The sequence below is a fragment of the Ambystoma mexicanum genome, chromosome 8 (assembly GCF_040938575.1).
Source record: "Ambystoma mexicanum isolate Mex_15411 chromosome 8, UKY_AmexF1_1, whole genome shotgun sequence".
NCBI classification, from domain to species: Eukaryota; Metazoa; Chordata; class Amphibia; order Caudata; family Ambystomatidae; genus Ambystoma; species Ambystoma mexicanum.
In genome coordinates this window covers 304,645,839-304,666,506 of record NC_090929.1, presented here as the reverse complement: position 1 = coordinate 304,666,506, position 20,668 = coordinate 304,645,839, and the positions used below count along the sequence as shown (strand labels likewise).

Sequence of the window (20,668 nt, the reverse complement as noted above, 5' to 3'; positions counted from 1 at the left end):
GAAACCCAACCCTGGTAAAAATACCAAGGAGAGCCTTAGCCACAGCCGGATCTGTAACAGTCCTCATTGGAATTACTTCAGGGAACCTAGCAGCATGGTCTACTACAACAAGTATAAACCTGTGCCTGAAGAAGTTGGAGGATCAAGGGGACCAACAATGTCGATTCCTACCCTCTCAAATGGTACTCCCACTACAGGGAGAGGCACTAAGGGTGCCACGTTCTTGGAGCCACTTTTACCAGAAGGTTGGCAAATGTGGCAACTCTTGCAATACCTCTCTTCCTCAGCCCCCATTTTAGGCCAATAAAAGTAGAGGGGGAGCCTTTCCTTGGTTTTCTTGAAGCTCAAGTGACCAGCCAAAGGTATCTCAGGGTCTAGTTGCAAGAATTGGAGTCTGTTCGCTTGGGGCACTACAAGTCTCTTGTGGTCTCCAGGGGTTGACTCTGTCGGTTCACTATAGAAGAGGCCCTCTTCCCAGTGTAACCTATACTTCCCAGGTTCTTGCCTTTCAAGCTGAGAAGCTGCCTGGTGGCGAAGACCTTCCAGAGTTGGACATTCTCTTTGACCCTTACTGAAGTCTGCCCTTTGGGGTCCACCTTCTGCCAGTAAAGACTGCAGCTCAGGATGGTCCACAGGGTCAAGATCTCCAATGAGATCCTGGCCTCCTACTAGATCTGAGTCTTCAGGCTCTAGTTCAACCATGCAGGGTTGTACCTCACTCTCAGCCTCAGCTGGAGGAGGAATCACAGTTGTGATTTTTGCTAACCTAGGAGACTTCCTGGTTGGCAGCACTGGAGTGCTTTCTGCTGTCTTCTTCCTTGAATTCTTGGGTTTCCCCTTTGCTTTCGGTTGCTTGGAAATAGCAGTTAGTAACTCCAGTGGGATAGGAGTGATTTATTTTCCTATCATCTCCTCAGGAGAGCCTCTCAAGGTCCTCTGCCTTGCAGGTCTGTTAAGCTCCAGTAATCTCTTACTAGGAGGTCTGAGAGTACTTGACACTACTCCCAGGTCTTTCAGATCATTGCCCAACAGCACCCTTCCTGGTACTTCAGATTGTACACTTACAGGTATCCTGACAGTCATTTTCATTGCACTGTATGAGAGCTGGTAATTCGGGAAGCATCTGCACAGGCCCTCCAGCTAACTTGGTGAGGTGTTTGGGTGCCTTAGCAACATCCTCCACCTTGAAAAAAGATTTGTCCACCACAGTTTTACTGGCCCCAATGTCTCCAATGGCAGGGGTCTCCTGACCATTGACTAGGACACTGGCCCTCATCACAAGGTTGGCGGAATGGGTTTACCGGCACCGGCAAAGGTGCCGATGTCGGTAAACCCATTCCGCCCTACCACGAGGTCTCCTTGCGGGACCCGCAAAGGGTGCCTGGAAAAACCAGGTGTCCATTCCGGGTCCCGCGAGGACACCAAGGAGCTAACAACGGGCCTGTTATTAACAGGCCCGTTGTTAGCTCCATCCTCATTCCCATTTAGCCCTATGGGGGCTCGAATGGGAATGGGGATGGACCGGGCCCGGGTTCCTTGGACGGGGAATTACCGGGTCCGCCAAGATTGCGATGGCCCGGTAAGTCCTCATTTGAGGAACCCAGTCCCGGAATGCAGTAAGGAGATAACCATGCCGCTAAAAGCGGCATGGTTACCTCCAACCTCCTGATGAGGGCCACGGTCTTTATAATACTCTTTAGTATTAGGAGGGATAGAATTATACACATCTAAATTCTGTTGTTCCCACAACCCAAGAGCTACTAAAGATACACTAGCTGAGACTCCAATGGGATCTTCAGCCAGTAGTTGAAAGTTTTCACTGACCATATGTACTTCCTCCTCTGGAGCGAAGGCTAAGAAGATAGTGTGAACCCCTGAAGGTTTACCCTTACATCTGGGATCCCCTTTCACATGATCAGTAGAGCCACAAACATAACATTTCCCAAATGTCTTTATGAATGGTGGCTTGTTCTGACCTCCTTCTGGTCTGGGACCAGAAGGTACAATAGCCTGATTAGGTTTCCCTGGTGACTTACCCTTAAAGTATTGTTTGGGGCCCTCTTTGGAATTGGAATTATTTGAATTATCTTCGGTGTCTTTCTTAGGCTGCTTTCCGTCATTCTTTTTTTGAGTTACCCTTGAATTCTTGTGAGTAGCCCTGTTGGCAACCCACAAGTCAGCAGCCTTAGTTAGCTTCTTAGAATCTAATACTTTTGAATCAGCCAAGTGTTGTCTGAGCTCAGGAGAGCAGGCATCATAGATGGACTCCATCATAACAAGGTTTCTCATTCCTTCATAAGGGTTAACTCTGTAACCATTAATCCATCCCTCTAAGTTCTTCAAACATTCCTTCACCCAAGTAGCCCAAGGGGTATAATCATGCTTTTTGAGGGTCCTAAACCTCTTAAGGTACTGGGAAGGAGTCTTCCCAAATCTAGCTATCAAAGCTAGCTTTACACATTCATAATCCATCCTATCCACCTCCCCCAACTCCATTACCACACCCGATGCAATAGGGGGAGCCTAGAGAATAACCAGGGGATCAACTGATTCCCTGTGATATCCTGGAGCCCATGATTATATTCAAACATAGCAAACCAATCCAGTACATCCAACTTTGGTTCATACATACCCACAATCTCTTTAGGCATCCAGGGTCTTTTTGGACTGGAAGATCTAGAGGATTCGGTGAGAGAAGCATTTTCCAAAGACAATTTCTTCATCTCAAGCTCATGGTTGAGCTCCATTTCTTTGAGCCTTAGTACCTGATGTCTCTGTTCAGTTTGGGCACTAATTCGTTTGAATTCAAGTTCAAGTCTCATTTTTTCTAGAGATATAAATTCAGGACTTAATAAGGGTCCAGTAGCTACAGGTTGAGGCCCTTGAGCAGGCAGAGGACCAGAGGGGGTGACATTGTTATCCTCCTCTTCCTCATCTGGCTCAACAATAACATCTTCAACATTATCCTCATTACTGTCTGCTACATTTGCTGGATAGTTGTGCTGTAGGAGTAGTAGGGCCAACAGCACCACTATCCAGACATTGTTTATCTAACAGTCTATCAATCATTTCTGTTTTCTTGCCTTTGACAGGAAGACCTTTCTGTCTGCACAAATCTTTAAGATAATCAGCAGTTGTTGCAAGGAGGGTCTCCTGACTATAACTTTCCATACTTGACTTTGTTAAAATAAACGTTTTGTGATTGTTAACCTTGTGGTTAATTGAACCAAGGTACTAGTAGCACACTAAAATGTAAATCCAATACTTTTATCCTTACTGCTGTACACCAGTGTTAGGCAGAATCCTGTGCAGTTCCCTCAGGGAGCACTACCCAGGATTAGGACTACAGGTGAGAGCAATAAAAATCCCCTTTGGTATCAGTCTGTACCACACAGATTTAGTTGGTAGCTGTGGCTAAGCAGTCAGACTTATCTCAAGAGGGAGATGAGCAGTATTCAGGGTTTACACAATAGGTATCACAGCACTATGGAACAAGGAAACACTAATCAAAGGCTTTGTATCAAGAAGAGAATATATATTCATTTTATACACATCTAGTTCAACACATGAATCACAGTTGATAAAGCAAGTTAAGTTCAGTCAAGAAAAAGTATATACAACTCCCTATTCAATTGAAGTTAAGTTTGCGGTAGAGTGAAAACTGAGCAAAATGGCACAGGGAAAACCAACTACAAATGGCACTCTAGCAATTTAACGAAAGGGAGGGAAAGCACAACTTAAACCAAAATATCTTCAGACACCCCCTAGCAACAAGTTTTGTGAACACAGTAACACTTTAGCAGAAAGATAAGTGAATGGAAACTGAGCAAAATGGCACTACACAACTTAAAACAGTAGGAAGGAAGAGGGGTTTAGAGGATTCGGGTGCATCAACACATTTCTCATTGAGAATCAATCTAGTGAGAGCAGATCTAACAAATAAGCCAGAGTCAATAGGCCTGAGCCAGAGTTAGTGGTACAGGACCAAGAGCTTAGGAGCAAAAATGTTCTTGTAGCTGCAGTCAAGTCTTTGGTAAACGAATATTGAAAAGGTAGATGCGAGGCGAAAGACAATGTTAAGAGAGAGGACGGCCAACCCAACCAGTAGTTAAAGGATTTAAAACACCTTTAGGGCTACCACGGGGAAAGGGAGGCCTGGCGGAACAATGTACCTTAAAGGTGAAGAAGTGGCTCCTGCGGTGGCGGTTGTTCCTGGCAGTTCCTGCAGTTCGAGGGGTCCAGCAGAGGAAGAGAGGCTCTTGTCGTGGAGGAAGGTTCGAGTCACTGCACTACCCAGGGATGAAACCAGCCGCGGTGCTGCCAAACGAAGTTTAAAAGGTACGCTCCTTTTAATCGCGGTCCGGGGCGATAGCTGTCTGGCTATCCAGTCTCCAAGTGCTGGGCACTGTCGATTCGACCAAGGCAGGTCCGAGGAAGCGATGGGTGAACTGGTTGGTCCAGGAAGAAGGCTCTTTCGATGAAGATCTCCCCTCGTCGTGTGGAAGAAAAGTGGTGAGACGATCTGGCAGGGCTTCGCCGGTGGTGTAGATGCTGAAGATGTCTGTGGCTTCTCTCCCCTTCGGTTCCGTAGTTTCAGTGGCGACGTCTTGCTCTTCCAGTCCTCAGGACCCTGCTTTTATGCAGAAAGAGACCCATTCATACATCCTAGCTATCACTCACACAGTGGAGTGGTCTTCTTGGCGGGAGACCCTCCAGCCTATCAGGTTAGAGTGTGACCTGAATTGCTGCGGCAACTCTGTCCAGGGGTTCTACTCCCCCTCCAAAACAACAGACCCACCCCAGACTCAGAGGCGCCGAAAGGAGGGCTTCTTGGCAGAAGCCTGCCAAAAGAGCGAACAAAGGATCCCTGACCTGGGTTAGGAGTTCAGAGTAAGACACGAGAAAGAATTTATATTAAAGTTCTGTCAAATAAAACCTACCAGAGTAAAGTTAAAAATAAAATAACCCGGCGGTATGTTAGAGGCTGTCAGTAAAAGTGGTAGCCTCGAACAATGGGAAAATCCCATAGTAAAATATTTGCGGTTGAATATTTATGGAAGTAACCACTGCCACCAGCCAGAAACTTTAGAGAGAGGGCCTTTAATGTACCCCCTCGAAAATGAACCCAAGGGAAAAACTATTAACCCTTCCCAGTACCTCCATAGTAAGATGGGTTGTACTGGTTAAGTTCATAAGATTTGACTAGTAAAGTCAATGGGGACTTTACATGCCCTGGGAGACAGTAGTCAGTCCCAGGGTATGGAGTCCATGTTTGGGGGTCGCTACGACACCCCTGTGTCACTGCACTGAGGGTGCTGTGTAACACATGTGAATAAAGATGGTTCCTATGGGTGAGAAAAAATCCCATAGGCATTAAACACAAAAATAGCCTAGAACACACATAGCAAAAAATGCCTAAGAGTGGGAAAAAGAGTCTCACTCTTAGCAGGTAAAAAGAAACAAACCCTTCAAATCCAGCAAAGCTGCTGGAGGACTCTATAGGTAAGGGAAATTAGCCATAGAATGAGAATTCTCCCTAACATATATATCCTTGAGAAACTTTATTTTGTAGAAATTATACATCTTTTGTTTCTTTTGAACATTGAGAAGGCATCAGAAAGCAAACACAGGAAAGTGAGTATAGCTGGGGCTACGAACTTTTATTCAAATCAAAAGGAGGGTTGGAAAAAGGTCTAACTTCCTCTATGTAAAGGTGGGATTTCCCTACCTAAACAAAACTAAGAATAGTCTGTGTCAAGAAGTCCAAAGTAAAAGTCGGTGTCCAAAACCTGCACTTGCCCTCACATCTACTTGTACATAAAGTGTAGGGATGTCAGCGTCAAAATGAAAGATGTCCGAATACAAGAACAGAGCTTCTTCCATCTCTTGGTTGGAAAGTGGTTCCCCCTTCCCCAGGATTCAAGATAGTTAACTTTATCAAAAAGAGGGGTTCTCGTGATATGATATGATATGATGTGGCATTCATAACGCGCCTGTACAGAAGTGTTTCTAGGTGCGACAAGACAAGGAGGGGGAAATAAAGGGAGGACAAAATAACAATTTTACTAGTCTTTTGTCATTCAGATTACGCAAGTGCGGGAAGGGAAGAGGTTCCAGGGGGAGCGGAAGGGGGAAGTGCAGTTAACCCACAAGTGCAGCCAGCGGGTGACTCATAAGTGAAGAGAGAAGGGAATGTAGTGTTGCAGATACAGACCCTTAATTGCTGTGGAGCCTGGAGGCAGTGCGAGGGCAACTGGGCATGCAGGAGCCTGGGCCCGAGTTCAGAGGGTGAACAGGTAACCAGTGCGCAGAGCAATCAAGTGCATCAGCAGGGGAGAAGATGAGAGAAAGCAGAAGCAAAAAGGAAGGTCTTGAATTTTTTCCGGAACTAGAGGTGGTTCTGCTCAAGTTTGAGAGAGGCAGGGAGGCTGTTCCAGAGGGAGGCCCCAGCCAAGGTGATAGATCTGCCCCCAACTTTCTGCTTGGAGAAGCACCTGACTCTCAGAGAGTTGGAGGTGGATGAGCAGAGAGCCTGAGAAGGAAGATGTTTTGGAAGAGAAAGTTGGAGGTAGAGTGGCCCCAGGCCCAGAAAGTCTTGTGGATGATGCAGGGAGCCAGTGAAGATATTCCAGAGATGGAGAGATGTGATCGCTGGGCTTGAGGCCAAGGACAAGTCTTGCAGTCCTACTCTGAAAAAGTTGTAAAGGTCGAAGAGTAGAGGCAGGAAGATTTAGAAAGAGGCTGTTGCAATAGTCCAGGCTAAGGAGGACCAGAAATCTGGAGACAGTGAGCTTCTCGGGGAAAGTGAGAAAAGAAAGAATACCTCTGAGGAGGTGCAGCTGATAGTTTGACTTCTTAGAGACGTCAGAGATGTGAGGAGAGAAGGAGATGGTGGAGTCGAAGATGACACCAAAGTTCTTCGCCTCACAGGAAGGAGCAGGAAGCAGACCCAGAGTGGGCAGCCAGAGAGACAGAGGAAAGGAGGGAGCGGGTGTCCCAATAAGGACAATATCAGTCCTACTGGTATTAAGGCATTGACCATTGCCAGCACACCATTCCTGAATTGTGGGCAGACAGTTTGTTATGAGAGATGAAGCAGAGGTGGCCGAGGGGATCCTGAAAGAGAGCTGAGTTTCATCCGCATAATATTGACAATTGGAGCAGAAAGTAGCAATGTGGTGGGAAAGAGGTGCCAGGTAGTGGTTGAAGAGCCAGGGAGAGAGGTTAGACCCATGGGGGACACCACATGTAGAGAGTGAGCTAGAAGACCCCAGTTCGACCTGCGAGGGTCAGTCAGTGAGAAAGGAGGTCAACCAGGCCAGGGCCTGATCAGTAATACCAAGGTTGTCGCAGAGATGATTGAGCAGGATGGCATGGTTGACCATGTCAAAAGCAGAGGATCGATCAATTAAATGAGGACAGAAGGGAGATTAGAGTCAAGATTGGAGAGCAAGTCTTTACGGGTGTTCGGGAGAGCAGTTTCCGTGCTTCTGGCAGTTCTGAAGCCAGACGGGTGATCATGGAGGAAACCAACAGATTCAGTATGTAGATTAAGCTGGGAGATAGCCAGCTTTTCCAAGAGTTTGCCCAGGAAAGGAGTGATGGAGCTCGGGCAATAGTCGAAGAGGAAGGATCGGCCAAGGGCCTCTTTAGAAGGAGGTGCACAAGAGAGTGCTTAAGGGGGAGGGGAAAGTTCTGGTGGCAAAAGGAATGATTGCAGAAATCGACCAAGGCTGGAGCAAGGGTGTCAATGTGGTCCTTGATTGTTCTGGATGAGCAGGGGAGAATCTGCTTTAACCAGACTTTCATAGATCAGACTTGTCTAGAAACATTGTCAGGGGCGAACAGGGGAAAGCAGGGGAAAATAGGAGGAGGGACAGCCTCAGACGGGCCAGGAGTGGTAGATGAGGAGGAAGAGAAGGTAGAGGAAGAGAGAGTGGACAGGATGTCCTGAGTTTTAGTAGTGAAATGAGAGGCCAAGACAGTACAGAGGGCCTGGGAGGGAACAGGAGAGGTAAAGACTGCAGCAGGCTTTGCCAACTCTTTGCAGATTTTGAAAAGTTTGTCCGAGTTGTTAGATGCCGCAGAGATGCAGGCTTGGATGTAGGCTCTCTACTTAGAGATGACAGAGTGTCTGTACTGCCTTTGGAACTGGCTGCAGGCAAGCGTTCCCAAGCCTTGCCCAAGCTTTCAAGTCTCTCAATGTTCAAAACCTACACAATTCCTTGGGATCCTTCACAGCTTTTCAGACTTCTGTGCCTTTCACCAATTTCACCAATATCACAAAGTTCAGTTCAAAATACACAAGTTTTGCCTTGACTTCAATCACAAAGTTAAAGATGCATTAAGTGGCTTTTCCTTTAGATGGGTGTCCCCGTTCCAGGCGCAGTTGTCGGACCACATTGTCCATCCATTACAGGTCACGCAACCAACCCACCTTACTTGCTTCTTCTTCACAGTAACACTGACACTGTTTCAGCTTGACAGTGGAATTGGCCTCATTCTCTTGCAGCTTTTTCAATACTTGTTTTGCCACCATTCACTTGTTAGATTATCAAATCTTCTCAAAGCTTTTGCCACTGCTTATTCTTATAAATTACACAGTTCTTTTTATTCTTATGGCACTTGCCAATTTCAGCTTAAACAGTTAACTGTTCTTTTTTATCAGGGAAGTTCTCCAATTGTAATTCAGTCACACTTGCTTTCTTTCGGTTCCGTATTCAAAAATAATGAAGCAACCTCAAATTCGCAGTTTACTCTCATGCTGGGAATTTTCACCCCATTCACGGGCTTGGTCATGTTTTCAAAGTTCACTGTTTCGCTGACCCTTCCTTTTCCTTGTTAGTTTCAATTCATACAAAGTGTTGTAGTCACAAAAATCCTTTCATTAATCTTTTTCCACCTTCAAGTTATGTATTTATCAGTTATCTGTATTTCATGCTGAACCAGCATTCTGACTGCTTACACAGTCCCTCGCTCACTAGCAAACGATCCAACATTTATAAACCACGCGGTTCATACCACAGTGTCCCTGAGTTATTCAGCCTGCTTTGACTCACCGGGTACGCTGTCTCTGGGTGCTGCTCTCTGCGTCTGCAGGCTGTGGCTGTCTCTGCTCCCGGCTCGACACGCCTCTCTTCCAGGGTCTCTGCAGACTCAGGTTAATGGAGAGGGACTCCAGGAGGTAGGCAGGCCAGCCCTGCCACTGGAGACCTTTGGAAAGCTCCTGCCACAATCTGCTTCCTCTGAAACGACTCTGCATTTCCTTAGTGTCGCTGCCTTCTCCTCCGGCTTCTTCTGCCAGCGTTCCACAGGCAATCTCTTTTGCCTCACCTGAGAGGGTCATTTAGGCCACCCTCCAGCCCCCAGGTGCAGGCAATATTCCTCTACTGCATGACAGTCTGGGTACTTGGCATATTGCTAGATCTATCTCTGCCAATCGAGCACCTAGACCTTTACCAGCCTGCTAACCTTCTAAATTGCTCTCCGCTATCCACTTCCCATCTCTTGACATTCTCTCAGTGACGAACTTCCATAATGACACTCATGTCTGATAATGAACTCTGTGCCACTGTACCACAGCTAAAGCCTACTCACCAGCTGTATCAGTACCTGCCCTGATTTCGGCCCCCATGCCACAACTCAGTAATGCTGGCACTCTCAACCTGCTACCTGTGCACTGCATACATCCCCAATTGTGCCTGATTCCCACATCTGAATGGTATTGCATTTGTATTTTTATTTGCCTGCAGCCCTCTCTACCTCACTGCCCAACCTGTGCTCCCCAATGCTCGCACTCGTTGTGCCCGTTTCCAACATTTGAACTGTATTGTATTTGTGTTTGTACTTGCCAGCAGCACATTCTAGCCCCCTGTGTGCCCGTATCCTTCATTTGATCTGTTTTGTATCGGTATTCACTTTCAGCCCGCGCCAGCCCATTGCCCACAACCTGCACTGTTCAATGCTTGCACCCTCAAGGTACTACATGTGCACTGCTTAGTTCTTGTCGTGCCCAAACCTCACACTGGAACTGGCCCAATAGCTGCTGCTCAGATAACTAGCCCAACCACTTCTAGCTGCTCCCGGCTACACCCCTATACCTACAAGAAAGTATAGTGACAACTACCACAACTCACCTACCCATGCATACTCAACATGGCAGCCACAGAGCACCCAGTCCCCCGTACATCCCCCCACCCACTTCCTGCCATTGTTCTACACCAAATGTAATATCTTAGCGTCCCACTCAATTCTTACGACACGGGCAAGATCCATCAACGCCATGAACAACCTACTAGGTCTCTGCTCCAGACACCCACTTGCCACTCCACGGGCCAGCCCGGACACATCACCGACCACTAGCACACCTAAGCTCACTATAAAACCAGAACCACCCAGACTACCCCTGGTACCCCATAACTCTCTGACATCCAGACCAGTTAACTACAACCCTTAAAATCACAGACTCCCACCAACTTGCAATGCACTCTTATCAATGCTAGATCCATTCCCGCCCATGCCACTGAAATCCACAAACTCATCACCAGCCTCGACCTCGATATCCTCGCAATCACCAAGACCTGGCTACATAGTGCAGCAGGACCAGCCCTCACATTAGCCATCCCATCAGGATATTCCATCATCAGGCAGGACCGTCTCACCACCATTGGCGGAGGTGTTGCACTCATAGTGCAGGACCACTTAGAGGCCAGACAAACCCCGTCTAACCTGGGAGGGAATACAGACACCCTTGCAGTAAAGATCTCCCTCTTACCTAACACCACTATCACCCTCAACCTTGCCTACCGCCCACCAGGCCCTTTAATAGACTTCCATGAAAACCTCATACACCTCCTAAATGAAAATCTTAAATGAACATCTAAAACAATCTTTATAGGTGATTTCAACCTCGGCTTCAATGACAAGAATGACAAACCAGCTAAAGCCCTGGCGGTAGCCTTTCAGGAATTAGGATTTGTACAAAATATTCACGCACCTATGCATCACAAATGGCAAATGATTTTGACATCAGCTCCATCACCCCCACCCCCACCCCCGGTCAGAGCATTCTCTTATACACTTCCTCATCCCCACCATTACCACCAACACCAAAAAACCCAACCGACCCCCCCAGCCTTGGTGAGAAGTGCTAAAAATGTCACCAAAGAAAGCATTTTAACCCACCTAGCTACCCTCGCCTCTAACCTCGCTGCATCCAGGGACCCATCAGTACTGGTGGACATCTACAAACCTACGATCAGAACTGCTATATACATTATCGCTCCACTTCAGAAGAAAAAAGCTAAAAATGTGAAACATTCCAACTCCTGGTTCTCTACAGAACTCACCGAACTCTGCACCCAAAAACGCAAAGCGCTGAACAAATGGCAAACCTCCCCCAACGACACTACGCTATCAGCCTACAAAACTCTTGCCATACAATATAAGAAGGCAATAGTCACAGCCAAATCGCATCCTAAAACAATAGAATTACAAATGCCACTTCTGAATCTAAAGAGCTATTTGCAATCTTTAAGGAACTTTCCATCCCAGCCACCAAATCCCAAGATCTCGTCAAATATCAAAACTGGTGTAACACTATACAATACTACCTACTAAACAAAACTGAACTCCTGCAAAAGAAAATTCACGAGCACCACAAGAATCTCACACAGCAAATCTGCAAATCCTCTAACACAGAGCAAGTGTTCACCTCCAGCACAGAGTGTGTGGTCGCTAAAGACCCAATATCACCTTTCAAATTCAAGGAAATCACTGAACTTGAAGAAAAAGAGATTGTCAATAAAATTAGGCTCTCCAACTGTAAAGGAGATGCCTGCCCAGCCAATCTAGTCAAAGACTGTGCTGAAACGCTGTCCCCGTTCCTCAAGTCCTTCATTAATGCCTCATTTAACTCCAACATTGTCCCAGACTGCCTCAAAGAAGCGTGGGTGCAACCCCTTCTAAAACAAAAACACTCTGGATCCTGAAATTGCCAAAAACTATAGGCCCATCACTACCGTCCCTTTCCTGCTTAAGATATTGGACAAAGTTGCCCACACGCAAATCCAGCAATATCTAGAAGAAAACCACATTCTAGGCAAAAGACAGTCAGGCTTCCGTCCTGGACACAGAACGGAATCCGCCTTACACGATCTTAAAATTCAACTCGGCGACATCATGAACATAGGCAAACCGACACTTCTCCTCTTAGATTTGTCCGCCACCTTTGACCTTGTCAACCATGATATCCTAAATATGCACCTAAAAATGAAGCCCATTTCTCACCCGAAGCAATCGCCTGGGTGGCCTCTTTCCTAAACGAAAGACTCCTGAGCCTCCCCTGCCACCATCCACTGCGGTGTCCATCAGAGCTCATGCACTGGCCCCACGATGTACAATATCTTCATCCTCCCGCTCTTCAATGATCTGGACTGTCGCAAAATAGCATATACCAACTACGCTGACGACACTCAGGTACTACTCCCTCTAACTGGCATATATGAACAAGATGCTGCGGCACTAACCAAAATCTACTCAGCTATTCAGACCTGGATGGCTGCAAATGGCCTTTGCTTAAATGGGGACAAAACGGAGCTCCTCATAGTAGGCACTAGGGAAACACTCAACAAGCTCTCTCCACAATGCAAAACCTTTACCATAGACAACTCCACCATCACAGTCTCAGCAGCGTTAAAACCCCTAGGTGTGGTGAGGTGTGACTCCATGACACGTCAGATCAATACTATAGCCTCCTCAGCCGCACTCACCACCAAGGTGATCAATGCAGGTAAACTCTGCCTCTCTACCAAAAACTGTCTATCCATTGCCAGAGCCACAGTAGTTACTTAACTGGGCTACTGCAAGGCTCTATTCCTGGGCACTTCAGCAGAAAATCTTAACAAACTTCAAGTCACACAGAACAATACCCTTAGGGCAGCCCTGAGTATTCCTAAAAGGGACCACATCCCACAGGCCAGGAGAGATGCACACTGGATCCCGGTAAAAGAACGCATACTTTTCAAAACACTGGCCATCACACACAGGTGCCTCTCCTCCGATGCCCTACCTTACCTATCAGAAAGAATCACCTTCAACCCATCCAATAGACTCATCAGATCCCACCTGACCAACAAGATCTACGTTCCAGCATTCAAAAGAACCAAAGCTGGAGGGTCCAGCTTTCAACACCTGGCACAAAAAACTGAAATGCACTGCCAACAACCCTAAGAAATGAAACATCCTATACTACCTTCCGCAAAATGTTGAAAATCACATTGTTCTGCTAGACCTGACCAAAATACATAGACACAATGTTCATTTGTAACCTCAGCAACAGCCTAACATGCCATACTCTGTATCACTGTGCCTGTCCTCTATATACAGTCAATCTATGCTTTTCATTGACATGCCTGCTGCCAAGTGAAAACTCTGTAACAGTTGTATGCAAGGACTTTCTCCTTGCCCTTAACACTTCCCTTACCACTCACTGCTTGTCGACTCAGCTAAAATGTCCTACTCTTCATATCATAGGTCCCCTTCTTTATCACACCAATGCAAGCTGTCCTCAAGCCCTGCTCACCCCCCAAACTTTACTTCATATTCTACTCCCTCTCTGTTGATGATCTTAGATCCTAGTTGTCATCTGTATTCATAAAAATAGGGACCACCTTACTTTCTCACCAATGCTGAAAATGGAAAGAACTTTACTGGAGGAACTCTCTCATCATTGGAGGGGTGGGATGTGGCCCCAGGCCAGGTCATACAATACAGTATCTCTTCATAGAACCCAATCCTGGCGATTTGCATAAAAGCAAAGAGCATTATGGGAACATAATGTCCACAATGTTTTATTTGAAACATGTCTTATAGTGAGTCATTAAGAAACCCTTTTGAGAAAATAATGGAGTTGGGCTCTGCAGTTTAGATTGGTCACACTACTCACTCTAAGAAAACAATATCTGTCCATTGCAGGACATATATACCAGTTTGGACAGCTGCAACAAGTATATGAGGTTTGGGCGGTTTCTGTATTCAGTTTCCCATGCTGAGTCTGTTTAAAGTGTCTGATTGTTTAAACATGGGTTGTTTGTGCATGTGATAACTCGGCTTCAGGACAGGTCTTGCTGACAGTATCCTGTTCTGAAGCTGGCTTATCACTAGCAACCCATGCTTCAATGAGCAGACTGCTTTTAAATGACTCGGGAGCTCTGCTGAAAGCTGCCTGCACGTTTGTGCGATAATATGGCTTCAGAGCAGATCCATGAGTGTCATGGGCAAGCCCCTGGAGACAGGGCAGTGCTCTGGCAAGCCTTGTGCTCTGGCCCATTTCCTCTGCTGATTCTCAGCCACTCCTTACTTTTGGTCAACATCCGCTCCTGCTGCTTTCTCTTTACTATCACATTTCTCTTCTGTGTTTCGTCTTCCTGTTGAACGTACACCCTTCCTCCGCTCAGCACACCCATGCCATTCGCGTATGAATCCCTTTGCACCCAAAGAGCTCACATCCTCTCTCTGTCAACTGGCATTTTACCAGTCTGCCTTAGATGAGATGTCTACTATCACACAAGTCTAAAAATAATGTACTGTGCTAACAATTGCTCTTGTTATAGATCTGTCTCTCTTTTGCCTCACCACTCCCAAATCTTCAAGCATGGTGTTTTCAACCACTTTGTCAACTATAAAGAGCTAAATGCTCTGTTCCACCCTGTTCAATCTGGATTCTGCAGCAGGCACTCAACTGAAAGTGCTCTAACTCATGTCTCTAACTTGTGTGCTCCTGATTGATCATCATTGCCACCTATCCTCCATCCTCATTCTACCAGACTTCTCTGCTTCATTTGGCACAGTTGATCACCCTCACTCCTACCACCTCTCTCCTCCATTTTCTTCAGAGATAGTGTTCTCTGATGGATGTCCTATTACCTCTCTGACCACTCCTTCTCCATCTCCCTGTGCTCCAAAATCTCATGCCCTCTTCTGGATGGCATCCTAACAATATTAGACCTGGTCTCAGTTCTTTCCACTCAATCCACCTCATACCCTCTTCAAGTTTCTGCACAGTCTTTAAATCCATCTATGGCCTAGCCCCCACTGCCTGTCTAAATCAATTTCACTCTACTTTACTACACTGGCACTATAACACCAGACAGCCTCTCTAACCTAGGCCCACTCTGTGCGGCCTCCCTCTTCTGACACTTTTTTTTCCAGGCTCCTCACCTCCGAAATGCTTTTCTATGTGGCAACAAAGTAGTTCACACAATGAAGGTATTTAAGATAAAGTTCAAGCTCAACCTACTAGTGTGCGAAGGTGCATCACTTACACCATGCTCATGCCATCCCCCCAACTCTCTGTCTGCCCACGCCTGATGCTCTTCTGCTGTAATTATGTAAATAAGTATACATGTAACCACTGATTAAAGTTTGCAAGCACGAATAATCTAAGGGGCAGTGGTTGTGAGTCATCCGATAGTCTCTTCGGATTATGGTATGTGTGAAAAATGGTGGACAGTGTTGCAACCTGTTTCTGTTTCTTGAGTGGCGTGATAGCAGCAGTCTGCATGTCAAATTGATTGTTAATCCTTGTGAGATACATTATCTCTCCCAGGGATAGCGAATTTTTCAGGAGATGTTTGCAGGAGAACGAGGATGTACAAACTTTAGATATCCTTAGGCAGATAGCCCCATCATCAAAGCTGTTAAACTGGCAGTGAGGGATATTTTTTGTAGATGGATTACAAATGTGTCAATGGTATTATGATTCAGCTGGTTGAAACGGTTTAATGGATAGTGTTCCCCAACCCAGTCATGCCACTGTAGACGGCGATCACTTTGGGGAGTGAGATCGATTGGGGGAGGTCTCTGTAGGAATGCGGCCCAGTGAGTATCTGAGGATCACGCCCTGCAGGAGCTGGTGCGACTTCTGCATGATTCATGGCATATAGTGTTGATCAGTATGAGATGCAAAGTATGGCTCATGGGGCTTGACCGCAGAGACATGGGGAGGATGCCGGCTTCAAACGGGTGCAGGTGTGATCCGCCGCACTAAAGCAGGCAGAGAGATGCAGCTAAATGGAGCGCGGACCGTGTGGCAGCAGTGGTAGCAGGAGTCTGTGAAGCATTCGTTGTGCACCCAACACAACATCAGTAGGTTGTTCTGTCACTGTGGACAGTGTAGCAATGTCTCTCACGCAGACAGGGACACAGAATTATCTACACGCAACATAACTTCTGTATTTTTTGTTCTGTAGAAGCCACAATAGAGCAGATTCTTTCATCCTTCTTCCCTTGTTAACGTCCCCCTCCCTTTTTAGGCTTCTCTCCTTCCTTCTCCCGAACCCTTCAGTCCAGAAATGTGTGCCTCTGATCAGGTCCAGTATGAAGCCGAGTAAGAACACAACATATGCTAGGGTTTGCTGGGCAGGTATAGGCTAGTGCTTTTGCACTCTGACATGACTTCATCTGCCTTGTTGCCTGCCAAGTCTACTGTCAGGCAGCACAGTTCTGATGCCCAACCTGTGCGTTTGTCAGTTGAGTGCTGGCATTTACAAACTGGAATCAAGGAATGGTACTCAGCCCCAGCAAGCCAGCCCATTTGCTCAAAGTAAGCACTGTTGCTGACACTGCCTATGCCATCAGGGTTTGCGTTGACAAGGGTTACACATGAGCTGTCATGGGTAGCAGCTGCTACCCTCAGTGCCCCCATTAACTGTGCACATGGAGTAATTCCTATAAAGCAATGGGTACATCAAATAAAGGGCTGTTTCCCTATATCTTGTTGTGTAGCATTCCATGATTGTAGCCATGACATTTGATCATAGTTTCTACCTTTATCAATGATTCATAGCTAATAAGCATTTCCAATTAACTATGATTCCCAATGGCAGTTAGGTCCTAGGCAAAAGGAGACCACTTTCTTTGGATTTATTTAAATGTCCTAAAGGAGACAAGGGGATAAGGAAGTGGAGGGACATCAATGCATGCAATACGCAAGGTGTGAGGATACTTGACGTAAATTTCTTACAAACGATGCAAATTCAGTAGCCAATACACATTTAGAAGCCTGCATCACCAGATTATGAAGAAGTCTCACTCTACATTTCTATGAGTTATTGTTCAACACATCACGCCACAGTTGAAAACATTGCGCTGTTAATTTTCACTTTAAAAAAGATATAGCGCTAAGAAGGAACCAAGAAGAAGTTAATAACATAAAAGGCTTCACGTGCCCTATAGACAAAAAGAGCACACCCGGTGTCGTCATCCGGATTTTTACCACATGTGAGCACCAAAGAGCTACCTGCACAGGATTCCCAATCTCACCTTAAGCAGTTTCCTACCTTTAATTCCTTGGGTTCCTTCTTCTCCCTGAACACCAATGTCTCCTAAATCTCCAGGACATCCTCTCACGACGGCCATCTTGCTCGCCGAGTTTAGACCAAAGACCTTTATCACTAAAGAAAGGAAGACATTTTGGGGAGGAATTAATTGCATGAATATGTCCACAGGAAAAGGACAATAGATAAATCAAGCAGACAAAGTGTGGTTAATTGATGACAGTGTCACAAGAAAAACAAACATTGGAAGCCAGGGAGAAACAATGTTCTGCAAACTTGTCTATTAAACTTTATCACATAAAACAGAAAATGAATTATGTATGGCAATAGGCCAAACAATTAAGATACTCAGAGATAGTATTGAAAAACTATTTTTCCCAGTAAGATCTTATTGACTGTACATTGACGGATGGTGGTCCTCCAATGCAATAACCCGCGTATGGAGGTTAGTATGAATGTGAACCAATAATAAGCAAGAAAAAAGTCATGTGCGGAGTTCCTAAGACATCACGTGTCCGTTTTTTTATCACGCGCGTACTAACCTCAGTACGCGGGTTGGAGATCAGCGACAGGACTGGCTCATCGGGAGATTTTTTCGGCAAGCACTAATTCGCAGATGCTACTTCCATCATTTGTATGCGAATTACACAGACCGCCCACGGGAAGGGTCTATAGCCTACCCAGAGCACTACTAGTAGTTACCTTGCCGAGTGCCTGTTTCTAATATGACGCTATTTATATATATATATCCACTTGCTGTAGTAGCAATAAGATCCAGAAGAACACATGGTGGAGCGTGTTTTGTCTTTTGTCTTTGATATTGGTTTATAACACAATTTCAGTGAGCTTCGTACCTGACTTTGTGCTATTCCTTTTTTAAATTACAGTGCATGGGGCTTTACATACAATTCCTGGGACATTAAACTTTGACAGAACCCAGTGGATGTCTGTAGACCTCAATTCAAAAGCACCGTTCTTATTTCTGGTACTTGTCTCTTCCTATGCAAACACATAGGGGAAGAGAGTGGTTGAAGGGCATAATGTATATGAGGCTGAATGCTTTTTCAACATCTAGAAGTTAATAGTGTTCCTTCTTATCCTGTCCCTTTTTTGTAGGCGATACACCAGCGCTACACAGGGACAGAAGAGGTCCAAAGGAAGGGATATTTAGAATTCAATTCTATCCTTTTTCTGTCCTCCCACACAGCCTTGTTACTGTAGGTGTTAAAACCTACAGCAGTATCTTAACCTCTGAAAAATAACTGTGCCCTCAACCACGGTGGTTTTACTCCAAACAACAGGTTGTTAGCCTGCATTTGGAAAACAGACCCGTCTTGGGGTTTTTTCACTCAAATTTCAATACAGTTGGTAGTCTCCCTACACCCTTTTGTGTTACATAGTTGACTAAACAAGGGCATCCCCTGTTAACGTTGCTTTGCCCCCCCCCCATATTCTGTTGAATACTATTATACCAATGACCACGATTTTAGATTTTGAAAGATTAAACTTCCTGTCATGTGCCTTCAAATATCTGGCAGCATACCCCAGACTAACCTAATCCCTTAGGTGTCGATCTAGCCAAATTGTGGTGTCAGCATAGAGGAGTGCAGAGTAGCTCAATCAATTTAGAACTGGTGGAATTATTATTTCTTGGTGACAAAGGGAATTAAAATCAGACAAAAAGATAATGAATAGCAGTAGAGTTAAAGGGCAGCCCAACCTAACACCCTTATTGGTGCCAAGCTTTGTGGGAGCCCCTTCGCATCCACTGCCATGAGCATAAGCCAAGGTTTCGGAATGAAGGAAAATGATAAAATGCAATAAGCCTACAGGGGTCCCTGGTTTATAGAGTTTGGTCCACACAGTCTGTACAGCCCAGGGAGTCAAAAGCTTTAGAGTCTAAAAAGGCTGCATATACCCTACATTGCCTAATTAAAGCATCATTTTCATGCACAGTATTAAGAACAAAGCAGTGATTGATCGTCCTAAAGGCTTTCATAAAACCAGCTTGATGGATTGGAAGTATATTATTCGCCTTAGCCCACTCTTCCAATCCTAAAGCCAAACAACTCGCAAAACTCTTCCAGGCACTATCCAGAAGGGATATTGGGCAATAACAATTGGGATCACTAAGCAACCCCTTCTTGTATAGCGGTATAATTACTCTCTTACTCCATGATAGCGGGATAACCTGGGTCTGGACAATCCTGTTAAAAAGAGCCCCCGAAATCAGAGCCCACCATACCTGGAACGATTTATTCATATCCGACCTTACACAATCAGGGCCAGGGGCCTTACCTACTTTGCTACCAGAGATTGACTTTAACACCTCTTCTAACGTAAAAGCAACACTCCTTGAGGGGAACCTTGACTTCCATATAAGTAGAGAAATCTCTGCATCTTCATTAAACAGGATCCGCTTATCCTGAAACCCTAGTGCAACACCGAGCATGTTGCAGAGAATAGGCCATGATCATCCTACTTTCAAATCCTATAACCACAAGGCCCAAGAAACCTTTTATGTTTTCTCTGACCATCCCATCTAGCAAGTCCCACTGCAACTCAATATACAAACTTTTCTTTTGATGATTTTTCTATAATTTATTTTAGATTATACAATTTACTTTTTGATATATCAAATAGTTCCTGCTTTGCCCGGAGGCACTCCCCATCATACTAGTGAGCATCTTGTCACCTTTTTACCATAGATCTGGTTGAATAGCTTGGCCTCTTATGGTATTCGCTGGAAATTAACCTTGATATCTCCATGTATGCTCGGATTATTACATCTAAGGCGCCTGGCATAGAACAGATAAATGAAGCCCATTTACAGACCTCTTCCTTCCTCAAGATCATGGCTAACATTTCTTCAGACAATCTTATGGAGCTGGATTGTTTGTTTAAAATCTAGCTCCAGTTGCCCAGAGGTATAGGTGTTAATGGCCTCCAGCTTCCAAGAGAGAATACAAAGATTATTTCAGGTCTAATATGTACAGCAAAATCCCTCACGTGTGGGTAAGAGAAGCAATCAATCGAACAGTGATCTATTAAAGATGCTCTGACACCAGATCTGAAGGTTGCCTTGGGAGGATTGTCACCAACACATCTCCCGTTCAGTTCAACGAAAAGTTGCAGAAAGGAATTTTGCATACGCCCGCGTGAGTCTGCTATCTCCAGGCAAAGATTCCGCTCCAGGATGCCACGTACTATTTGTAAAGGTTTCCAAACCATATCTGGTTCTCTGCTTTGCCCTAGTTTAGCGTTAAAATCTTAGATAATAATGATCTCATTATGTCTAGATTTAATCAATTTTGCCAACCAGCTATTGGTTC

At 45.5% G+C, this 20,668-nt stretch overlaps 1 protein-coding gene across 2 annotated transcripts in view; it reads right to left on the bottom strand.

Annotated features, from left to right (window-relative positions):
• Nucleotides 1-20,668, bottom strand: part of LOC138471859 (ficolin-2-like) — a 522,856-nt gene that overhangs the window by 424,049 nt on the left and 78,139 nt on the right. For both annotated transcript variants that reach the window (XM_069609718.1, XM_069609717.1), the window contains exon 2: nt 17,340-17,453. In XM_069609718.1, the coding sequence (XP_069465819.1) occupies nt 17,340-17,453 (114 nt within the window). The remainder of the gene's footprint in view (nt 1-17,339; nt 17,454-20,668) is intronic.